This window comes from Phasianus colchicus, chromosome 1 (assembly GCF_987193195.1).
Source record: "Phasianus colchicus chromosome 1, bPhaCol1.hap1.1, whole genome shotgun sequence".
Classification (NCBI taxonomy): domain Eukaryota; kingdom Metazoa; phylum Chordata; class Aves; order Galliformes; family Phasianidae; genus Phasianus; species Phasianus colchicus.
The window spans coordinates 121,218,534-121,238,348 of record NC_143436.1 but is presented as its reverse complement, the minus strand read 5'-3'; the positions used below and the strand labels follow the sequence as shown (position 1 = coordinate 121,238,348).

Genomic DNA, 19,815 nt, shown 5'->3' with positions numbered 1-19,815 from the left:
TCTCAATTTATTTTGCCTAATGAAGTGATCTGAGGAAAAAAAAAAAGGAGAAAAGACAACAGAACATTGAAGCCACTGGTTTGGCAACTGTAACAAATGCAGTTTAAACCTATTTTTTCTGGGCTTACTAGTAGACATCATGTTTTGCTTTATCTTCAATGCTGCTTTTTTTCTATAATGCCAAGATTCATTGAACAAATCCTCTGCAGCTTAAACAAAAGTCACAGAATAGAGCTAAAATATTAACAATGGATTATAAGCATAAACAATATAGAACTGTCCTCTATCAGAAAGTATTCAGCAATGATTCCTGAGTCCAGAAATTAGATGGGGAAAAATAAAAGGGAGGAGGTGGGGGCAAAAGACAGTGAAATACGGAACAAGTTATGTTTTCTCTCCGTTATATCATCTATGTATATATAGTATGGTGAGAGATCCACTGTTTGAATTCTGAATACTATAAACAGCATCCTGATTTTCATAACATGACATGCAGCGTCAAAAACATGGAAATGTAGAAAAAACATAGGCAAGGAGAAATACATATTCATAGTATTACATTCAATAGCTGTTTAACAGTCAGGCTTCTTTTAGAGCTGTCCAACAATACTGATTAATCCAGGTGAACTGTTTAATCAGACTTAATTGTTAAAATGATTAATAATATCTAAGTAAAACAAGGCATGTATACATTAAAGAAAACAGCACAGAAAAGTGCTGCTCATGAACTGTTTACAAAAACATACAAAATGTTGGATGGCACAAAGTATATAGTGCTAATATAAACAGATAGTTTAAGCTAAGTGCTTAACACAAACTGTCCATCTCTACCTGTAACAAAGAATATTTCAGGGGACAAAAATATTCCTTATAAAAATAATGCTATGTGGTGCAGAGTGCTTTATTCAGTGTATTTTTGACGGAGGTGGTATTTGCAATTCTTCTGGTTGACTCAACTGTGGACATGATTGTTTTCATTGTGTTTCCACTTTTCACTCCATTTGAAGCTCCAGTAAGATCAGTAACTTGCCATCAACAGTTTAAAGCGAGAATAGATGAAAGCAGTAGCAGCAGCAGGAGCAGCAGCATTATAGGTACCAGCTGGGACAGAGTGTGCTTGCAGGTATCTGTGAGATATGTGCTACCTGTCGCCATGATTTGTGCTATCATCTTATACCAAGGTACCAAATATCTGGTTGAGGTCACTTCACAGGGCTGTTGAGGTAATCTTTTTTATACCTCTCCTCTGAGCAAGAGTAGAACGGCCAACTGGCTCCAAAACTGGTGACTGATTACGATTCAAAGCAGAGTAAGTTGCTGCCATTGCACCCTGTTGTGAAAATGTCAGAGAGGAAAAGCAAGAAGAATTCATTATGTACATCACTCACAGAGATCGCACAAAATTAGGTGTCAGAGACTGCCGACAAGTTTTAAATTCTAGTCTTATTTTCACCTACAAAACAGAAACACACTGCTGCATTACTCAAATAACAGCAGTATTGTGTGTGACTTTTGTAGTATAATAGATAATTTTCAGATCAATCTGAAGCTATCGTATCCCTACTGAAAAAAAAAACCAAGACCCAGAATGTATAAGAAATACAGGAGAAATAAATTCTCTCTCTGAGATAGTTAGGGAATTAAATCCCATCAGTAGGTTGTCCCTGCTTGTAATTTGCATAACCATTTAAATTTTCAACATGATATTTAAAAGTCACCCACGTTACTCAGCACGGTATTTTACTGGCTTTTAAAAACCTCAAAGTTGTGAGCCATGGGATCAGAACTTGCTCCATTTTCCACTTGTGATTTTGGATGCCAGAAATTCCTAATAACTTACGCAGAGGGAATGTTAATTATATTTTTCAGATTCCTTTTATGTTGCTTTTTTTTTTTTTTTTTAATGTATTTCATTGTACCTTCAGTCCTACAGAGGAGTAGAATTAAACTTTCGGTTACCCACAGTTCCTTCAAAGTGAGAAAGTATAACATGGTCACAACCAAGTCGTGTTTCAGACCAATGGAGTATGGAACAGATACCATATTAACACTGCCATTTCAACTCACCTTCTCTATCTTACACTGTGGTTGTGAATTATTTTATTTCCCATTAGTCAATGATGCACTTCTCTGAAACTTTAAAATTAAACTATTTTTTAGCTCCCTATAGTCCCTAACAACATTTTCACTGTCAGAAAAATGATTTCTATCCTTGTTTCTTAAGGAAGATAAGTTGACTAGTTCAAGTAATAACTTAAAGAAAACGTAAGTCATAACATTGGATTTATTCACAGCAAATGAATTACTATTATATAAGATCACTTTGTGTCTGAAAGCAATTTGTAGTCATAATTTTTAAAATTATTTAGAGAAAAAAGTGCTACAGTAATTAAAAAATCCTTTTGTTTACTCCGATTTTGGCCAGTTAGACAAACAAATATCTACTTGCCTTCACTAAATGGGGAGCATCCTGCCTGTTCAGCTGGTATTGAGGCAACTGGTCACAGTGAACTATCCAGGGATGGCTAAGAACTTGGGCTGCAGTCAGTCTTTGATGTGGGTCAACATGAAGCATTTTTGAAACAAGGTCCTGTCAATAATGTACAAGGAGACAATCTAAGTTGCAATAGAACTTCAGCTTTAAAAATGGTAACAGTTCAAAATGAAAAAAATTTAGTAGCATAAGTGTTTGTTCATACATCATTTTGAAACACATGAAAAGCTGCCTGACAATGCTAACACTGTCTTTTAGTTATGTAACTTAACTAGGCAACACAAGTGAAAAAGAAATAACAGAAAATAGAGATGACCCTTCCCCCTGCATATCTCACCAGTGTCCAGTCTTCTAACAAGACAAGCTGAAGGTTGAATGTTAGTACTAAAGAGAATGAACAGATCAAGTCCTAATAAGAGAGTACGAGATGAACTGTCTTAGGTAACTGAAGAACTAGCTCAAACACAAATGTCATGATATTTTTTTTCCTAGCCTAAACCAGTGGGACACATAGTAATTATTACAATATTCTCAGTATCCCAATTTAGGATTTCTGAAGGATTTCTGAATGTCATTTTTTGACATGAAATTTAATTACAGCCTTTCTTGACATGGATGATTGCACATGTATGAAAATACACCATCTTCCTAAGGATGCTTGTTAACAGCTATAATATAAAGCACATCTGATTTTCATCCTACATGCAAGTGACTTGAAACACAGAAGGATCACAAACAGAAAAAAACTCTAAAAAAAAATCAGCTCAGTAGTTAAAAATAACAATGGGTAATATTTATGATAAATATGATATGATATATACATTATCAGCAATGTATTTCATCAAAGTATATTTCTCATCTCTCACAGAACAAAGCAAATATACTTGCCTTAGCTGTATCTGAAACAGTGTTCCAATAACCACCGCTCAGAGAGAATTTTCCACTACCTATCCGGGCCAAGATCTCCTCTGGAGTATCATCAGGACCATTTGCAAAAGGAGTGTAGCTATTTAACCAAACAATATTTAAAGACAAAAAAAAGATGAATAGAAAAAACCAGCATAAAATAACCTACCTAGCAAGTGCAACAATAGCTATCTTTTGAACTCGTGGAATCATCGTTGAATTAGTTATTTATCATCTTTTATACAAATCATTTCTTTTGCATACATAAATGTATTTCTACCGCATTTATTATTCCCTAAGTGCATCGCTTCAAACCACCCAATAGCTGATCTTTCCTCACAACTATGCTGTAAAAGCACTGGAATTGCACTTGTAACATATTTCTTTCAAAATACATGCTGTTTAAGCTAATTCTAACATGGAAAAAAAAAATTTTACACCTAAATCACAATAAAGCAGAATTTAAACACCTGAAAGAGACGAGACAAGATCAGTTCCTGCAAATTTGGATTCTATTGAAGGTAAAGTTGTAATTGAGATTAATCAGTGCCCTTCTAGAAACAGTCACAGTGGGCTGACACACACTTTTCTTCTTGTTTGCTATTATAAAGTAAAGGAAGAGAACAAAAAACCCTTACCCAGTAAGCATAGTATAAAGCAGAACACCAAGACTCCAAATGTCACATGCAGCATCATAACCTTGCCTCTTTAAAACCTGAGGGAGACAAATATTTTTTTCTGCAAAAAAAGTGCTTAGAAATGCTTTGGTTATGCTATAAAAACACCAAGATCTCAGATTCTTACATGCTTTTGAAGTTATTTCACTTGCTGCAAAAGAATGAAACAAACACCTAACTAGGTGTGTTCCATCAAAAGAAATCAAGGCATATAAGCTATGCTGATATTTACCTCTGGTGCAACAAAATTTGCTGTATAACATGGAGTCATCAGAAGGCCATTTTCTGCTCGTAATTGTTTTGCAAAGCCAAAATCACAAATTCGAATTGATTCTGGATTACCAGATTCATCAACATAAAGAATATTGCTGGGTTTCAGATCTCTATGGACAACCTAGGGAAAAAAACAACAAAACAAACCATGAAATATATTAAGCTTAAAACAGGAATAGGTTTTCTGATTATCTATTCTACTTAATACCTGCCATCAGTAATCAATGTCTAATTTCCAGCTTCTACTATCAGCTATAGCATTCTGACTGTGGTATCCGGAGTAGTGAAAATCTCATTTGGAAAATTCACCTCCCCTTCATTCTATTCCTCACCAAAAGGAAGAAGAACTCAGCAGAAACAAGCTTAGTGCAAAACTTTAGTTATGCAGACAACTCAAGCTGTCTTGTTTTAATGGTTGCATGCATTTCTTATTTTAACATGCATACTGTACTTACAAAGCTCTTTAGGTCAGAACCTGAGAACTGGGGCTTCAGAATAGAAGGTTCTGAGGAGACCTTATAGCAGCCTTCCAGTACCTGAAAGGGGCCTACAAGAAAGCTGGGGAGGGACTTTTTATAAGGGCATGTAGCAACAGGACAAGGGGAAATGGCTTTAAACTGGAAGAGGGTAGATTTAAACTAGATATTAGGAAGAAATTCTATATTGTGAGGGTGGTGACACACTGGAAGAGGTTGCCCAAGGAGGCTGTGGATGTCCCCTCCCTGGAGGCATTCAAGGCCAGGCTGGATGTGGCTCTGGGCAGCCTGGTCTGGTGGTTGGCGACCCTGCACATAGCAGGGGGTTAAAACTAGATGATCTTAAAGGTCCCTTCCTATCCAAAGCATTCCATGATTCTATGATTCTCTGGCTAGTAATACCTTTTGAAATAATGAATTTCTGTAGGTACTGGAGCACCACTCTATCACATAAACTACACATCAATTACTGTTGGAGTAACTTTCTGTAATTTAAATTATTTAAGTTGAATAATCTCAGTGCTAACACCTACGGGCTGACTGGGGAGGAATTTTAATACAGAATATTATAATCTCCAAACGAGCTAACATTTCATAAAGGCTTATACTGGCTCCCCAGTGCCTGCTTTTTATGTACTTGAGATGTAAAACATTTGAGAAAAAAAGCAGTAAAATCTGCTGAAGTTCTGGAAGAATTAATCTGATCTTATATGAAGCTATGCTATTATATGCTTAAATAAAACTTGTAAAGTGCAAGGACAGTCACTGAAATCAGATGGCATATTATATCTGCTCTATTTTCTGCAAAAGACAAATTAGCTTAAGGATTCAAGAGACACAGCTCCCTGTATAGAAAGGAGTACATATGGCTCTAAACCATATAATGGATTTAAACTTCTACTGAAAATTTAAATAAACATATGAGGAAGGCCTTAATATTTCTGATTGTCTTATTTTATGTATTTAATTCATATTAAACACAGCTCTCCATAGTTAAAGATAAATAGAACACTCACTTAACACTCGGAAAAGATCATGGTGAAATATTTTAAGAATGTAATTACACTAGAACGAGAAAAAAAACAAAATTCCTAAAAGTAAGCTACACAGATTACAAACTATATGCTAGCAATGTTTCAGGAAATACAAGATGAAGTAGTAAAAGACTGCAGAGGGTCTGCAGATTGTACAGCCACTTAGGGTGAGTCTACGTAGTAGAGATTTTTCTATGCATGTAGACTTTGAAATTCCTAGACTTAAAATATTTTAAATTACAGAAATAAGCATCTTTGAAGCCAAAAAGTAAAAACTTTCTTAAGGAATTAGAGTCGTAGAACACCAAGGGGAACATGGCTTGAGTTGTCAATGTATGAAAGAACTGACTCCTGACAGCCTCATTTTCTGGAGATTAGAAATATTTTTATTCTACATAATGAAAAAAACGTCCCTTACTGGTCCAAGAGGCAGAAGAAAAGTTACTCTAATTTTATTCTAGTTGTTCTTGTTTTTTTTTTTGAAATGAATTGTAACAGGAAGAAGTGGGCAATAAAGGCAGCCCAGAACTGTGGATTTCACAGACTTTTTTTTTTTTTTAAATAAAGGGAAGCAACTCAGTGTAAGAAAGAGTAACGGTCTAGTTCAAATCCAAATCCCACAAATAAAGCAATATAGATGTTAAAGAATAAAGTACTTGCACAATTCTGTTTTCCCAAAGGTGAATTTTAAAAAGATGTCGCATTGTGTAGATTAACATTTCAACCAGAAATGACATTTTATATTACAGCAAGAGACGACAGCAAAACAATATTAAGGACACTACAGTGTTCCTTTCCTAGCATCATGTTTTGATTATCAGTGTCACTCGTTACCAGCATGCAAAAGTATTTTGCTCCAAGACATGATACTTCCTGCTTGTGGCTTTTATTGTGTCTGTTGTGCCAGTCCTTAGCTGCTCTACACAAGCCATAATACTTATACAATGGTTTGGGTGAGCTGGAACTATTACTTAACCTGAAGAGAAAGATTTCTTTACATGCTTAGTTAAGTTTTCAGCTCAAATGTATCCTTTGCATGCCCATGAGGAGATCCCTCTAGGAAGTGTTGCAGAGACCACATACAGATTCAGAATCTGTTCAGATTACTAATACCATATTCAAATGAGCTACTCTAGCATCCAAAGAAACAACAATAGCTGAGAATTAGTCTACCAAGGAGCTCACTACTTGCACTTCTGGCCAACTTTTACACTGAAGTGTTCTTCAAATAAGGAAATGCAAAAGTTTCCAGATGTTTGAAAGAACATATGATATAATGCAAGTTAAATATGTCAGTATTTCCAAGTATCCATAGTTAACAAATTATCAAAATCCCCTAAAATACCCTACTTGACATGAAGACAGTAGGTCTTTTTCTGTCCACATGTGGTTAGAAGGATCCCCACAGAAGGCGTTAAGGTTTACTCATACTTTGCAATGGATGCTGTTGACCAAAGTGTATGTAGGCTCAAAGAACTACTCACAAACAAGTAGTTCTGAATGAAGTGATGGCTTGCACAGTAACATGGACCAGGTAACTTTGATCATAAGCTTTCTGAAATAAGAGTTCCCAGAAAAGTGTGCAGAGCTATTATGTATTCCTTAAAACAATTTGCGTACTATCCATTCTGAAACATCTTTCCTCAGTGTTCATTAAGTATTAATGAACTCACCTTTTTCCTTGTAATCATGCTTTCTGCCTTTCCTCTTCTAACCACCCTTCTTGTTTACTTCAAAATGTGACACACCTTGTCATTCTTGCCATGCAATTGCCACACTTGCATTCTCAGTATCTGAACTACTTTCTCCATTTCCAAATTAATTTTGTTAAGTTTACTACTGGAGGATTTACAAGTCAAACTTCAGAAACAAGAAGGGAAAGAAGTGACAAGAGTAAAAGGTGAAAACTGATAGCGTAGTCCCAACCCATAGCATGGGGTTGGGACTACACTACTAGGTCTAGACAACAGCACTGGTCTCAGCACCACTTAGAATCACAGAATCCTTAGAGTTGGAAGGGACACCTGAAGAACGTCTGGTCCAACTCCCCTGCAATGAACAGGGACACAAAAACTACACCACATCTTGGCTTACTTCTTATATCCTATTCATCATTATCTGAATACACCACAGAACTGCTCAAATCGTGCATGAAGGACAAGAGACACAGCTGCACCCTTGCTGCTACCTGGGCATGTACTCAACTGATGAGGACTGTTATGATTTCAACAACAAAAAAAATCCTGCTGCAATGTAATTGTACCAGAAAATAATTACTTACTGCATATGAGAACACAAAGATATAGGTATATATTTCTGAAAGAGAAGAACATTAAAAGGATTTTCTCTGAGATGAAAACTTACCCCTTGTGCATGGAGGTATTCAACCGTTTTTGATATTGTGAACAGAACAGCACTAGCTTCTCTTTCTGAGAAAAATTTTTGCCTAAGAATCTTATCCAGCAGTTCTCCTCCTTTCATAAGTTCTGTTACTACGTATACATATTTTCCATCATCATACACCTGCAAAAAGAGCATAAAGATGTAAACTTTCAAAATATTTATTCTTTTCTATTTTTGCATGAAACACAGAGCATCACAGAATATCCACTTTTTCCATTATATAACTCATTGCAATTACTTTGTCACATTTCTCACACCACTCACTAGTCAAAAAACATTGGTCATCTTCAGAAATAAACATAAATGAAAAAAAAGTACTGCAGTAGTGAAATAACAGAAAAAAAGTCATGCGTGTATTTCAAGATAAATATGAATAAGAATGTACTTTTTTCCCCAAATACTTTTGCTGAAAAAAAAAAAACCTAAACAAGACACAGGAGAAACTGGAAAAAAAAGAATCTAGTTCAAGTAAGCAGTACTAGAGCTAATTCTAGAAGCATTTATTGCACTAAATTGCAACGAAAATTTCAAGATCACTCCAAGTAAACAGCTAGATAAAATAGAAGAACAGAGTACACAGATTACTTGAGGCCAGTCTTGAAGGTCACGTACACAAACCTGTTATTTAAAAGCCTTCAACTTGCACATTGCCCTGCACATAAAGCTTATACCTAAGTATAAATAATATACACATTTAGTCTATGCTTTTAATTATGGAAAAATTCTTAATTTTTGCCTGGCACTCATTTTCTATGGTAATAATAACTGAGAAATAATTTAGAGCATCACCAGGGGGCACTACAGACTGAACTATACCAAAATACATTTTAAGCTATGGTTAAGCATTTCATTCCACTTTGCTGGGGTTTTGAATTAACTCAGAAATTGGTTTTCTGCTGTAATGAAACATTTTAGACTTTGTTCCGTATCATTACTTCAACCAATTTTTCTTACTGATGTTAGAATTGTTCTCTTCTGTAATACGTGCAAAGTGAAAACTAGCTATGTTTAAATAGAAACAATTATCCATGTTGTAGCAAAATACATTTAGGAATAGGCAACAGCTAAATTAAGAAAGTTTCTACCCCAATTTCTTTGTTAAACTGTCTGGTAAACACACGCTAGTTAATACTTGGAATAACAACAATTTCCTTTCAGTTTGAAAATTGAATTTTTCTTGGCTTAGAAGGTTTTGTTCTCTTCAGTAAAAATTTTTCTTATCAATTTAAACAAGAAGTAGAGCATCAGATAATTCTGCAGCCTTTTACAAGCTTATAGCCTTAAAAAGATGACGACTGGTTTTTAAAGTTCTCATTTAGTATTAATTTCCCCCCTATTAAATGTGACTGATTATCTGAACACGTTTACATGACAAATTTAAATATCGCTCAGGATTAAAAAGTAGGATGATAGAGTTCTAAATACTAAAATGGTCTTCTTTCATTTGGTACTATGAAGCACATGCATCACAGATCTCAGCACTGCAGAGGGATATATGAGCAAATTTGCCTTTGGCTGCTACAACTGCTAGCCTCTTATGGTTTTATTTGCCTAAAAAAAAAAAAATAATAATAAAAAGCCTACCTCAACCTCTCTCCTTGCCCTGATCTCTCTAACCCATTTAATCCCAGGAACCTGTTTGTACTGAATAAAAGCTTCTGTGAAGTTTCCTTCACAGTCAGATGCAAAGCCTTATGTTAAGATCATAAACATGATGTCAGTTTTCAAAATTAACTCTTGGGACACCCTAAAGATGAGTCAGTATGTCTCACCTACCGAGCAAATTGGAAAAGAAACCCATAGTAAAAACAACATGATATAGGCACCTGAATAAAAGTATTCTATCATGGAGGGAGAGAACAGTTTCATAAAGTGAAATAAGGTTTCACAAGCATATTTGGAAGTTTTTTTTTTGTTTTTTTTTTTTTCCTATTTTTAATGTCAGAAACAAGTACTTGGACAGGAAGACTGGGTAAGCAGTTTTCAGGTTTCCAAAAAAGCTTCTGAAGAATCTTTTCTGTCAATGCTTTAAATAACTCAAAATGGGTCAAAAGTTCTGTTACATAATAGTAACTAAAAAGCAAAATAGGGTAAAGTACATATAGTGGTCTGGCACAGGAAGTTCTTAGGTAATGGACCGCAGGAAGCTCTGTGCTTCCTCAGTTCTGACACTGTTTCCTAGCCATCCACTACTGGCACTGTCAAAGGCAGGGTATCAGGGAAGAAGGACACTGACATAGCAAGGAAAAGCTCCTTCTTTTGTTTGTATGCTGTGTACCTGAAAAAGACCACTAATAACAAACTGAAGGAAAACCCTAAAGAAGCCTACATAGCAAAAAAAAAATAAATTGGTGTTCTGAGCATCCGTTGTTTTCATGCAAATGCTTTCACAATTAAATTACATAAAGGCCAAGTGAGAATGTCCACCTTCATTTAAATTCAAGTGGAAGACTTGAATTTAAAGTCTTCTTGGGAGACAAGAAAAGAAAAACATATTTATAGCAGAATAATCCTTTCCAAGACACACACTTAAATGCTGAAGTATCTTATTTCAGAATTTCAAAATAGAAACATTTAAATTTTGGTGTGGAACTGACTGAAAAATTGAGACAAATCAAAATAAAGTTTTATTTGTGTAATAACGCACTATGTTCTCAATGAGTTTGGGGTCTCACAGCCAAAGACTTCTTATGTTTTCCTTTGAAAGCATGCCACTGTAGTTTGGGACATAAAAGCAATTTACATCATACATTTAATATTAAGAGAACATTACATTTTTGCAGCAGTGGACTTCATACAAAATCCTAATGCATATGAATCCCATGCCCCTTTCTTTGCACTAGACATACTTCCACAGACTTTGATTAAGGACTTTCCCTGAAGTAGAAATAATCAAAAAATGCAGCCAGTTATCTCCTCCTCTGTGGTAAGGCTTTTTTTGTAGTCATTTCTTGCACTTTGTATATTGTAGCTGGTTTAAATAAAGATGGCTCCTACTGGAAGACAACTGACCATGATGAAGAATTAATCACAGAGTGGAAGGATTTGTTGTGACAGTCAACTTTTCAAGGCTGCCTTGGATTCTCTCTTCTCCATAAAATAAATGATCATTCATCAGATAAGCACTCAGAGTAACCCTTGTATTTGTCTTCCTGTCAGTAACATAATCTCTTATAAATGAATACATGAACATAGCAGACAGCACTAAAAGCAGTAGGAATGCTGATGTAGGTTCCATGTTAACACTCGAAACAGAGCAAACAATGTGGGGCTGTAACTGTGATACCCGACCTGCAATAAGGTAAGCTCCATGGTGGGATGGCTTGTGTATTGACTACTTTTGTTCTCCCAAGAAAGGGCCAGAACACACAGTAGCAAAAAAAGTGAAGAAAAACTATTGTAGATAAACCTTAGACTGAATTCTCCAGTATTCATCTCCATAATAATTATAAGCTACTGTTTTAAAGACATCAAAATACCTGTGAATCTACTTTCAGTTGAGCTTAGCTTTCTGGAAATGGTTAGCTTTGTTTTGACCAGAATACTTTCTTGCAGACTAAAGATTTCATTAGCTATATACTTCTTAATTTTTTCATTCTTTAACACATAATTAAAGAGAAATCCAATTTTCTTTCTCTTACATCATCAGAATCTAGTGCTCACGATGAAAAATCTCTACCTCTCAACTTCTGTTATTTGTGTTTTGTAGTTGAAGCGTTTCCATAGTCACAAATACAGGAAAAAATAGTTTGATACACATCTCTAATCAAAGACTAAGCAAAGACACCTGGTAAACAAAAGTGGTAACCACAGATATTAGGAGACTTTGCCCGATACTAGATACTTCTGATTACTGTCTGTGAAAATAGAGTATTATGTCTTAAACATCAAGCCCTCTGTATTAGGATTTTTCAAGGACAAACTATTTGACAGCTTAAGATTATACTCTACAAAAATACAAGCTTCTTTAAAAGATGAAGCAAGCAATTTTAGTAGAAACTGAATTCTGTTGAATAAGTTATGTTATAACAATTTGATTCTGAAATCAAATTAAATCTTAAACTTGAGTTACTGAAAGTCAATAACAAGCCTAAAACAGGTAGTTTGCCATTTCTCAAGTTAAAAAGCTACATGCTATTATAATGCACTAAAGGATGACTTCAAAACATCACTTACATCTTTTAGGGTAATAATATTTGGGTGCTGCCCATAGCGCAACAGGATTTCAATCTCTTCTGTTGGATCTCTTTTGCTCTTGTCAATGATCTGTAAGAACAGTAAGATACACAAGCAAAAGTCTTTTTGTGAATATTATATCGTGCAACACTTCAGTGTGCTTGCTAGCAGAAACACAAGCTATATTTATCAATGTTGGCAAAAGGTACGGAACATAAAAACCAAAGTTAAACTGGAACAGCAAGACACAACAAGGAATGCTGATCCCTCAGTGATAAACTACACAAGGCAGTTTGGTAGATGAGACTTCAGTCACCCATCATTTAATAAAATAGAAAGTTCCTAACTTAACATGAGATGCCAGTCTGATGACGCTAAGGAACTGATTTTCCAAAAGCTGATCTCAAACAAATATTTAGTGCAGCAAAAGAAAGAAGAGTTAAGAAGAAAAAAATAATTCTAAAGTTAATTCAGACAAGCATTCTACCATGAAAATTCTTAATGAATTTCTGAAGAATTGCTATCAGGCTCTGAAGTTTTCCATATGCAAACAAAACGTTATTTGGATGTATTTACTAAGTATTCTTCTTCATATACTCATAGAAGTCCTTCTCCCTTTTTCTTCTGAACTGTGGAATTTCCTCTCATGTCTTCTTTATCTCACCCCTCCTTCCTCTTGGCATCCTAAAGCTCTTTTGCTACCAGCATCACCCTAGCAGATTGAATGCTGTTTTTTTTTTTTCTTTCATTCCATGATTGTTTGAGGGAAAAAGCCACAACAGAGGCAGCAGAAAAGCAAAGCAATCTACACAATAACTATTAAAGCTTAGAAAATTAATGCCAGTGCTTTTCCTCCAGTTTCAAGAACTTACTCTAAATTGCAAGAACAGAAGTAATACCTGTTTTTGGCTAGAACCAGGATAATTACAAGTATGTAACTACCAAATTGAGCTTGGAGACTTTCCAGTAGGGAAATTAAGTGCAAGGATATAGTAAAACATTCTGAATTCATCTCTGCATTTTATATGCAAGTAGTGAATTGTTCAGCAATTCAAGAAAATAATTACTTCACAGCATGGGATTAGCATTAATTCCCCTCCCCCCCCCTACTTTAGAGGTGTGCTAATCTACACCTCTGTTTAGCAACTATCCAGTTCTACAGTGTTATGCAGAAAGACAATAAAAACAGACTTATTGCCCTTGTGTGAATTCTTTTGATTTCAGCAATTAAGCAGCTAATGTCTTCAAAGAACTACTACAAAGCCTGATAGAATCATATTAAAATAACATTAGAAACCTTGTTAAAAATTAGCAAGCAAAGAAAGAGTTGAAGTTGACTCAGGAAGATACACAGGTATTATGAATTAGTATCTAACAATTTATGAATCTACTTTAGAAGCAAAAAAACTCCATATGATTATGTTTAAATAAAGGCAATCTACTATAGCTTTTTAAACGATGGAAAGAAATGTACTGCAGAAAAGCTTACATTTTCTACTAAAAGTAATCATGTTACTCCCATCAATTTCATTGTAATTACACAGATGTTTCAAGGGCTGAAGATTGCTTTTTACCACCAGAATCAGCATACAGATAACAAAACTATAGCAGGTCTATATAAAAATTTGCCAGTAATTATTCTGTCTGCTTGATGACTATAATTCATATTTACATCTAAAATCTGTACCTGCTAAGAAAATTATTTTAATATTATATGTTCTCTACAGTAAGTCTACGACACCCTACATTTATGATGCTAAATCCTGAAGTTTGTTTTATAACAAAGTAGTTACCTTTACAGCATATTCCATGTTTGAAGCTTTGTGAACACATCTCTTGCAGATAGAGTAAGATCCAACTCCAATATCTTCTTTTACTTCATATCCATCAGTAAACTGAATGCTGTTCCTGTGCAACTGCTACCAAAATAACATTATCAATTGATCAATATTCTAAACGAAAAACTGATATCTACATTAAGAGTAAGTTTCTGAATTCTTAGTGACTTGCTTCAAATTTTAAACCGATGGCAATATTAGATAAAAGTGTTTTCACAGACACTACCTTCTGTTTGATGTTAGTATCTGTAATTTATCTCATACATCATAAATGATGCCTACTGTACTTTCCAAACTGAAAATGCAATGTTTTTCTGTTTATGGGTTTATTGATTTATGGATAAAATCTCTTAGACAAAAGAAGATCAGAGGACTACAGTTAGTGATAAAAACCCATAATTGTTTCCATCACCTAAATAGATGAATCTAGATGAATCTTTTCTTTACATATGAAATGTCCGCTAGAAATTTCAGGTGTTATTCAATATGATTAGATTAACTGGAAATTTCACAGAACAACAATCAAAAATCCTTTCACAGAAATTAAAAGCATAAAGGAGAAGTGTTCCAATTTTGTAAGGGAAGGAAACGACTTTCTGGTATAAGGAGTTTGTGCAAAGGATGCAAAGCATTTGCAGGAAACCATCTGGGTATCCTGCTGCAGAGAAAAGAGGAAATACAAGTGAGGAAGTGGTTGAGGGGCACAGAGGAAAAGCACCAAAAAGAGACTTTTACAAGAGAAGGAAATCATATACAAAGAAAGAGAACGTCATCCACAAAAGTATGTGGGAAAGAAGGAGCACACAGAAGCTTTTGGTAACTGTTAGCAAGACTTCTGGACCAGAAGTCATTCTGACATGCGTACCAAATCAAACAGCCTCTTAGAATAAAAAGAGGTCTACGAACCCTTTACATTCAACTTGTTTCATTACAAGTGAAACAGGTAATGTGCACAAACAAGCATATTACAACTACTCCAGACAGAGTAAAAAGACTGAAGAAATAAAAGCCACTCAGCTACAAAACATCCCTGCAGTGAAAATATGAGAGAATCTGATCACACAGAACACCATTTTGTTCCTACCTATACATCAATTAGAAGTTTTCACCACAGCTTAGGCCACCAGTTAGTTTTCCTCAGTAACTTTTTTTCCTGTAGACGTATCTGCTTACATCCTGCTGACTGCAAACTGCCCAGTGCATGCTTTTAGAATGACCTCAGTCTTACACAAGGAGGCAAAAACACACCTCTTCCCCATTCAAGCATGAAGCCCCCTTTCTTGTTACACACAGGACTGCACCCAGCCAAACCTTTGGTGTCCAAAAATAAGCAGGACAGGAACATAGGAGAATGTATAAAAATAGCAGCCACTTTAGGTTACTAAAATTAACAACCTCACAATTACTAATTTGGGAGATACTATTGGAGTAATCCTAAAACCAGCAGGAAGCCAAAGCTTGTGCGTACTGCAACACTGACCTGTAAGCTAAACAGCCACAAAATGTCACAGCTTACCACATTTAATTTAAACTGGTTCAGAAGAGACTGAATATATTCCTAAAATACACAGCAGTCCACAACCTCTAGGCAGACTTCGCAGCTGCATTCCAGTGCTTTTTACCTGCACTATAGAAATCAATATTTTGGGCTGTAGCAAATGATGAAGCTGCCTATATTCCTCTTCACCACACAATAATGGCTTGATATTAAAGACTAACTACAGTTTGAAGGACAGAATGTTTTCATTTATGGATTGAAGCTTGCTCACACTCACAGATGCTCAGAAATGAAAAAGGTCCTGCACTTCCAGAGATCTTGCTTGAATAAAGTAATCTGATCCTTACTTTTATTGTATAAAGCTGATAATGACATTGCCACGGTACCTCATTTTACAATGGAGGAAATATCCCCTCCATCAAGAGAGGATAAACTACATAATTGACTTTTTTTTTCCCCTCTGATATTGATGTACTCACCTGGACAATTGAATGCACTCCAACTGTCTGCATTGATTGGCTTTCATCATCTGATGCAATAGCTACAAAACTAAATCCGCGAAAAAGTTGATGTGCATTTGCACTAGGTGGAATACCAGGCGAATCTGAAAAACACATCATCTACTTACAAAGCATAATTTTTAAAATGAAGAGATGCAGTTAGGCTATATTGAAGAGCAAAATACAACTTTATTCCATGAAGTATGTAAACTACAATTTGTATGAAGTATTTTTCAGTACTAAAATACAAGTACTGAATTATTTCCACTTCCTAATTATAGCCACAATTCATAGATAATCAAATACTGCAAAGATTGAAATACTGACAGATAAAATTTTATAATACAAAAACAGTACTGTGCAGAAAATATTTCCATACAGCAACGAATTTATATTTATGGAGAAAGAGTACACAAATTTGGTAACTCTAAATTTCTAAAGACAAGAATTGCTATCATATTTCAAATGGGTCTTTGTCGAGCTATGCAGAATCAGACTGCTCTGAAACAGCAACTTTATCACCCAAAGTCTGAAATTACTAAGTTTCCATATATACACAGTATGTCAGGACACCATCACAATTAAATGACACCCAAAGGTACTGCTTTCAAGAGATGGACAAGAACAATCTTTAAATTAACAGTGATTACTTGGGATTTAGATAGAAAAATTGAATTTATCTGTATGTTTTGTTAGTGAGGATTACTTAAGTTTTTACATAGGACAACTCAATAGTCCCTCATGTTATATTAGCACTCAAGACTATAAAAACGTTTATGAAGTATGGAATATTTATCTTTGACTATTTGCTTAGCCCAGTAAAACTTGCATGAACAAGACACAGTCAACAGGAACAGTATTTCTAATTTTTAAATACATAAATTGTTGAATTCTTCTCTTTTTACCTTTTGGAGTTTTTGCTGTGAATTCAGGATCAAAATAAAATGTATCTTCAGGTCTGCCGGTTGCAGGTTTAAAAGGGGGATGAATTTCTCTTCTGTACAATTTCTAAAGAGAAAGGTAGGTCAGAGTGAACTGAAAAGTTTCATGACACCAACAAATACTTCTTAATTAAGAAGTTTAATTATTATTATTTTTTAAATTAGATACTCACATTCCAATCTATTTTGGAAAAGAATGGATGTCTCTTAATTTCTTCTACTCCATCTGGACCTGCTCCTTTTTTAAGGGAATAATTATCTTCTTAGTCAAAAGGATTACTAGAAAATTATTTCTTATTATTACTATATATTTTTTTTTTTTTTAGATACGCAAATGGAGAGATGATGTTTGGCTGATCATCAGAAAAGCAAACATGCAAGCTACATTTTTGCTCTGAAGCTTATTTTAAGCAAGAAGCTGCATATGTATTTAGTCAATATAATCATATGTTATCAATTTTATGATCCAATTTAGAACATTCCATTAAACACTTTACCTAATCTGTTGGCTGGGTTCCTTTTGAAGAGCATTCGCAGAAGACTCTGCGCTTCGGGACTCAAGAACTGGGGCATTCCAAGTTTGGCCCTATAAAACAAAAATATTTAATAGCATACAAACATATTAAGAATTAATTTTGCACTTCCCCTGCCCTTTACAAATCAGCAAATCTGTATTTACAGAAAATAGCTTCAACTGAGAAATTGCCTTCAGACATCAGAAACATAGCAAAAGTGCTGTCAGTCATGTAAACGTGTAATTTCAACTTGTTCTGAGTGGTACAATATTTTAAGTATTGATTTAGTAACTTTGGTAGAGGATGCAAAAATGTTAAAAAAAAGATGTAAAAAAAAAAGCAGAAAATAATTACAGGATAACAACTTACAAACTGTTGTAATCTGTTTTGATCCACCTTCAAACAAAGTATTAAACAAATGACATCAAGCCAAATCAATTCTGCTAGCAAGATAAAATACATTCTAGAAGGTGTAAGAAAAGAACCACATATGACATAGGTTAAGAACACCCATGCAAAAGAACAGAAAAATACAAGACAAATTGAACAAAGGTAGGACAGATCTTGCAAGATTAGCAGGTAAAAAGAGAAAGATTACTGTCCTCTTTTAGGCCATCTCACTCCTCATTTCAAATACTACTTTGCACCTTACCAGTCATGAAGTTCTAGAGTTTAGTTTTTGCAGTTGCTATTTCATTCTGTTTTGAAGTTGTCACCTCTTTTTGTTCCACCCCATGTAATGTTGAACATCCACTCTCACTGTTCTTAGGTTTCATTTCCCCCCTCCCCCCAATCTTTAACTGTGGTAGTGGTCAGGGTAAATCTAATTCCCTCCCATCTACCTCTTGTTTAACCTGTAGCTTGTCTGTAGCAATTCACAACATAAGATTTCTTTGTGTTTCTAGCAGAAGACATGATTTGCCTTGCATTCTAGCTACTTGTCAATCTTCATCTCTCTGTCACTTCAGTAACCACCATCATCAATTCACTATTCATTGCTTTTAAACTAAAATGTAATAAATTCGCCATTCATTTCTGCATGAAATAAGCTGGAAAAACAACAACAAAAATCTATCTCCTCTGGACTCTTCAGTAATATACTACATGCAGACCGAGACCAGCAGTATAATGGTAAAAGCCATCTGCTGTTACCCTGATTATTATGCCTCTTTAGCAGGTGAATTCTTTTGCATATTATATGCAATTATTTCTTTGCATTTTCACTTGGTATTAAGGCTGTTCACTGAGCTATACCGTAACATGCAAGAAAGGAACACTTATGCAGAAGCTCGACACTATCATTTTAAGTAAGGCAATGTTACTGAAGAACAGAGAACAGAAAAATATGACAAAAATCTGCAGTGTTATGTGGGTGAAAATCTTTGCCCTACTACTGTAATGCAAAACAGCTCCAGCTCTAGGGACATAGCCTGAGAGATCCACTGCTTAGAAAAAAACATACCTAAAGCTTGGTTAAAAACATAACCACAATTCATCTTTCCAAAGTGACTTGACAAACAAAGCTAGGACATTTAGAAGAACTGCTGGGTGACCAGTATGTGCTGCAGTCCACAATAAAGTGAGTAAGAGGACATTAACAGCATGCACAGAGACTATCAATGCATTCTTTCTGTCACGAAGGAGCACCTACCACAAAATCCTTCAGTGGCCACTTGACACAGTAGAAAGAACAAACTGACTGTGTGCTGAGATTTCCTATAAAAATTTCTATTTCCTATTTCTTATAAACTACATGAGTGACAGCAATTTTTTTTCCTGACATTCCTGATGGATGAAGACAAAATTTTATATGAAGGCATCCCATGTCAGTAAAGAAGAAAATTAAAAAAGTTAACTTTATTGCTACAAACTATGATTTCTTCAAATCGCAGTGTTTCTCAGTTACAGGTAAAACATACAAAAATAAAAACATGTCTTAACAAGAATAAGGAGCCCAGTAAAACGTTGTCAGACAAATGCATTATTTTTGCAGATTTTTCAAGAACAGAAAGTAAGAAAAGTGCTGCATCTTAGTGACACACTATGAAAAGATGAATTCAGATGCACACTTGTTCACTTTAAAC

General features: G+C 34.9%; 1 protein-coding gene across 3 annotated transcripts in view; it reads right to left on the bottom strand.

Annotated features, from left to right (window-relative positions):
• Window positions 1–1,131: 1,131 nt before the first annotated feature.
• Window positions 1,132–19,815, bottom strand: part of RPS6KA3 (ribosomal protein S6 kinase A3) — a 68,096-nt gene continuing 49,412 nt past the window's right edge. For 2 of the 3 annotated variants that reach the window (XM_031599327.2, XM_090124663.1), the window contains 12 exons: window positions 17,714–17,802; window positions 17,390–17,454; window positions 17,181–17,283; window positions 16,255–16,379; window positions 14,233–14,358; window positions 12,440–12,529; window positions 8,225–8,383; window positions 4,310–4,471; window positions 4,039–4,115; window positions 3,383–3,500; window positions 2,450–2,590; window positions 1,132–1,330 (listed from right to left, as the gene is read on the bottom strand). In XM_031599327.2, the coding sequence (XP_031455187.1) occupies window positions 1,208–1,330; window positions 2,450–2,590; window positions 3,383–3,500; window positions 4,039–4,115; window positions 4,310–4,471; window positions 8,225–8,383; window positions 12,440–12,529; window positions 14,233–14,358; window positions 16,255–16,379; window positions 17,181–17,283; window positions 17,390–17,454; window positions 17,714–17,802 (1,378 nt within the window). In that variant the 3' untranslated portion in view covers window positions 1,132–1,207. The remainder of the gene's footprint in view (window positions 1,331–2,449; window positions 2,591–3,382; window positions 3,501–4,038; window positions 4,116–4,309; window positions 4,472–8,224; window positions 8,384–12,439; window positions 12,530–14,232; window positions 14,359–16,254; window positions 16,380–17,180; window positions 17,284–17,389; window positions 17,455–17,713; window positions 17,803–19,815) is intronic. The other variant, XM_031599328.2, reaches the window with a different exon arrangement.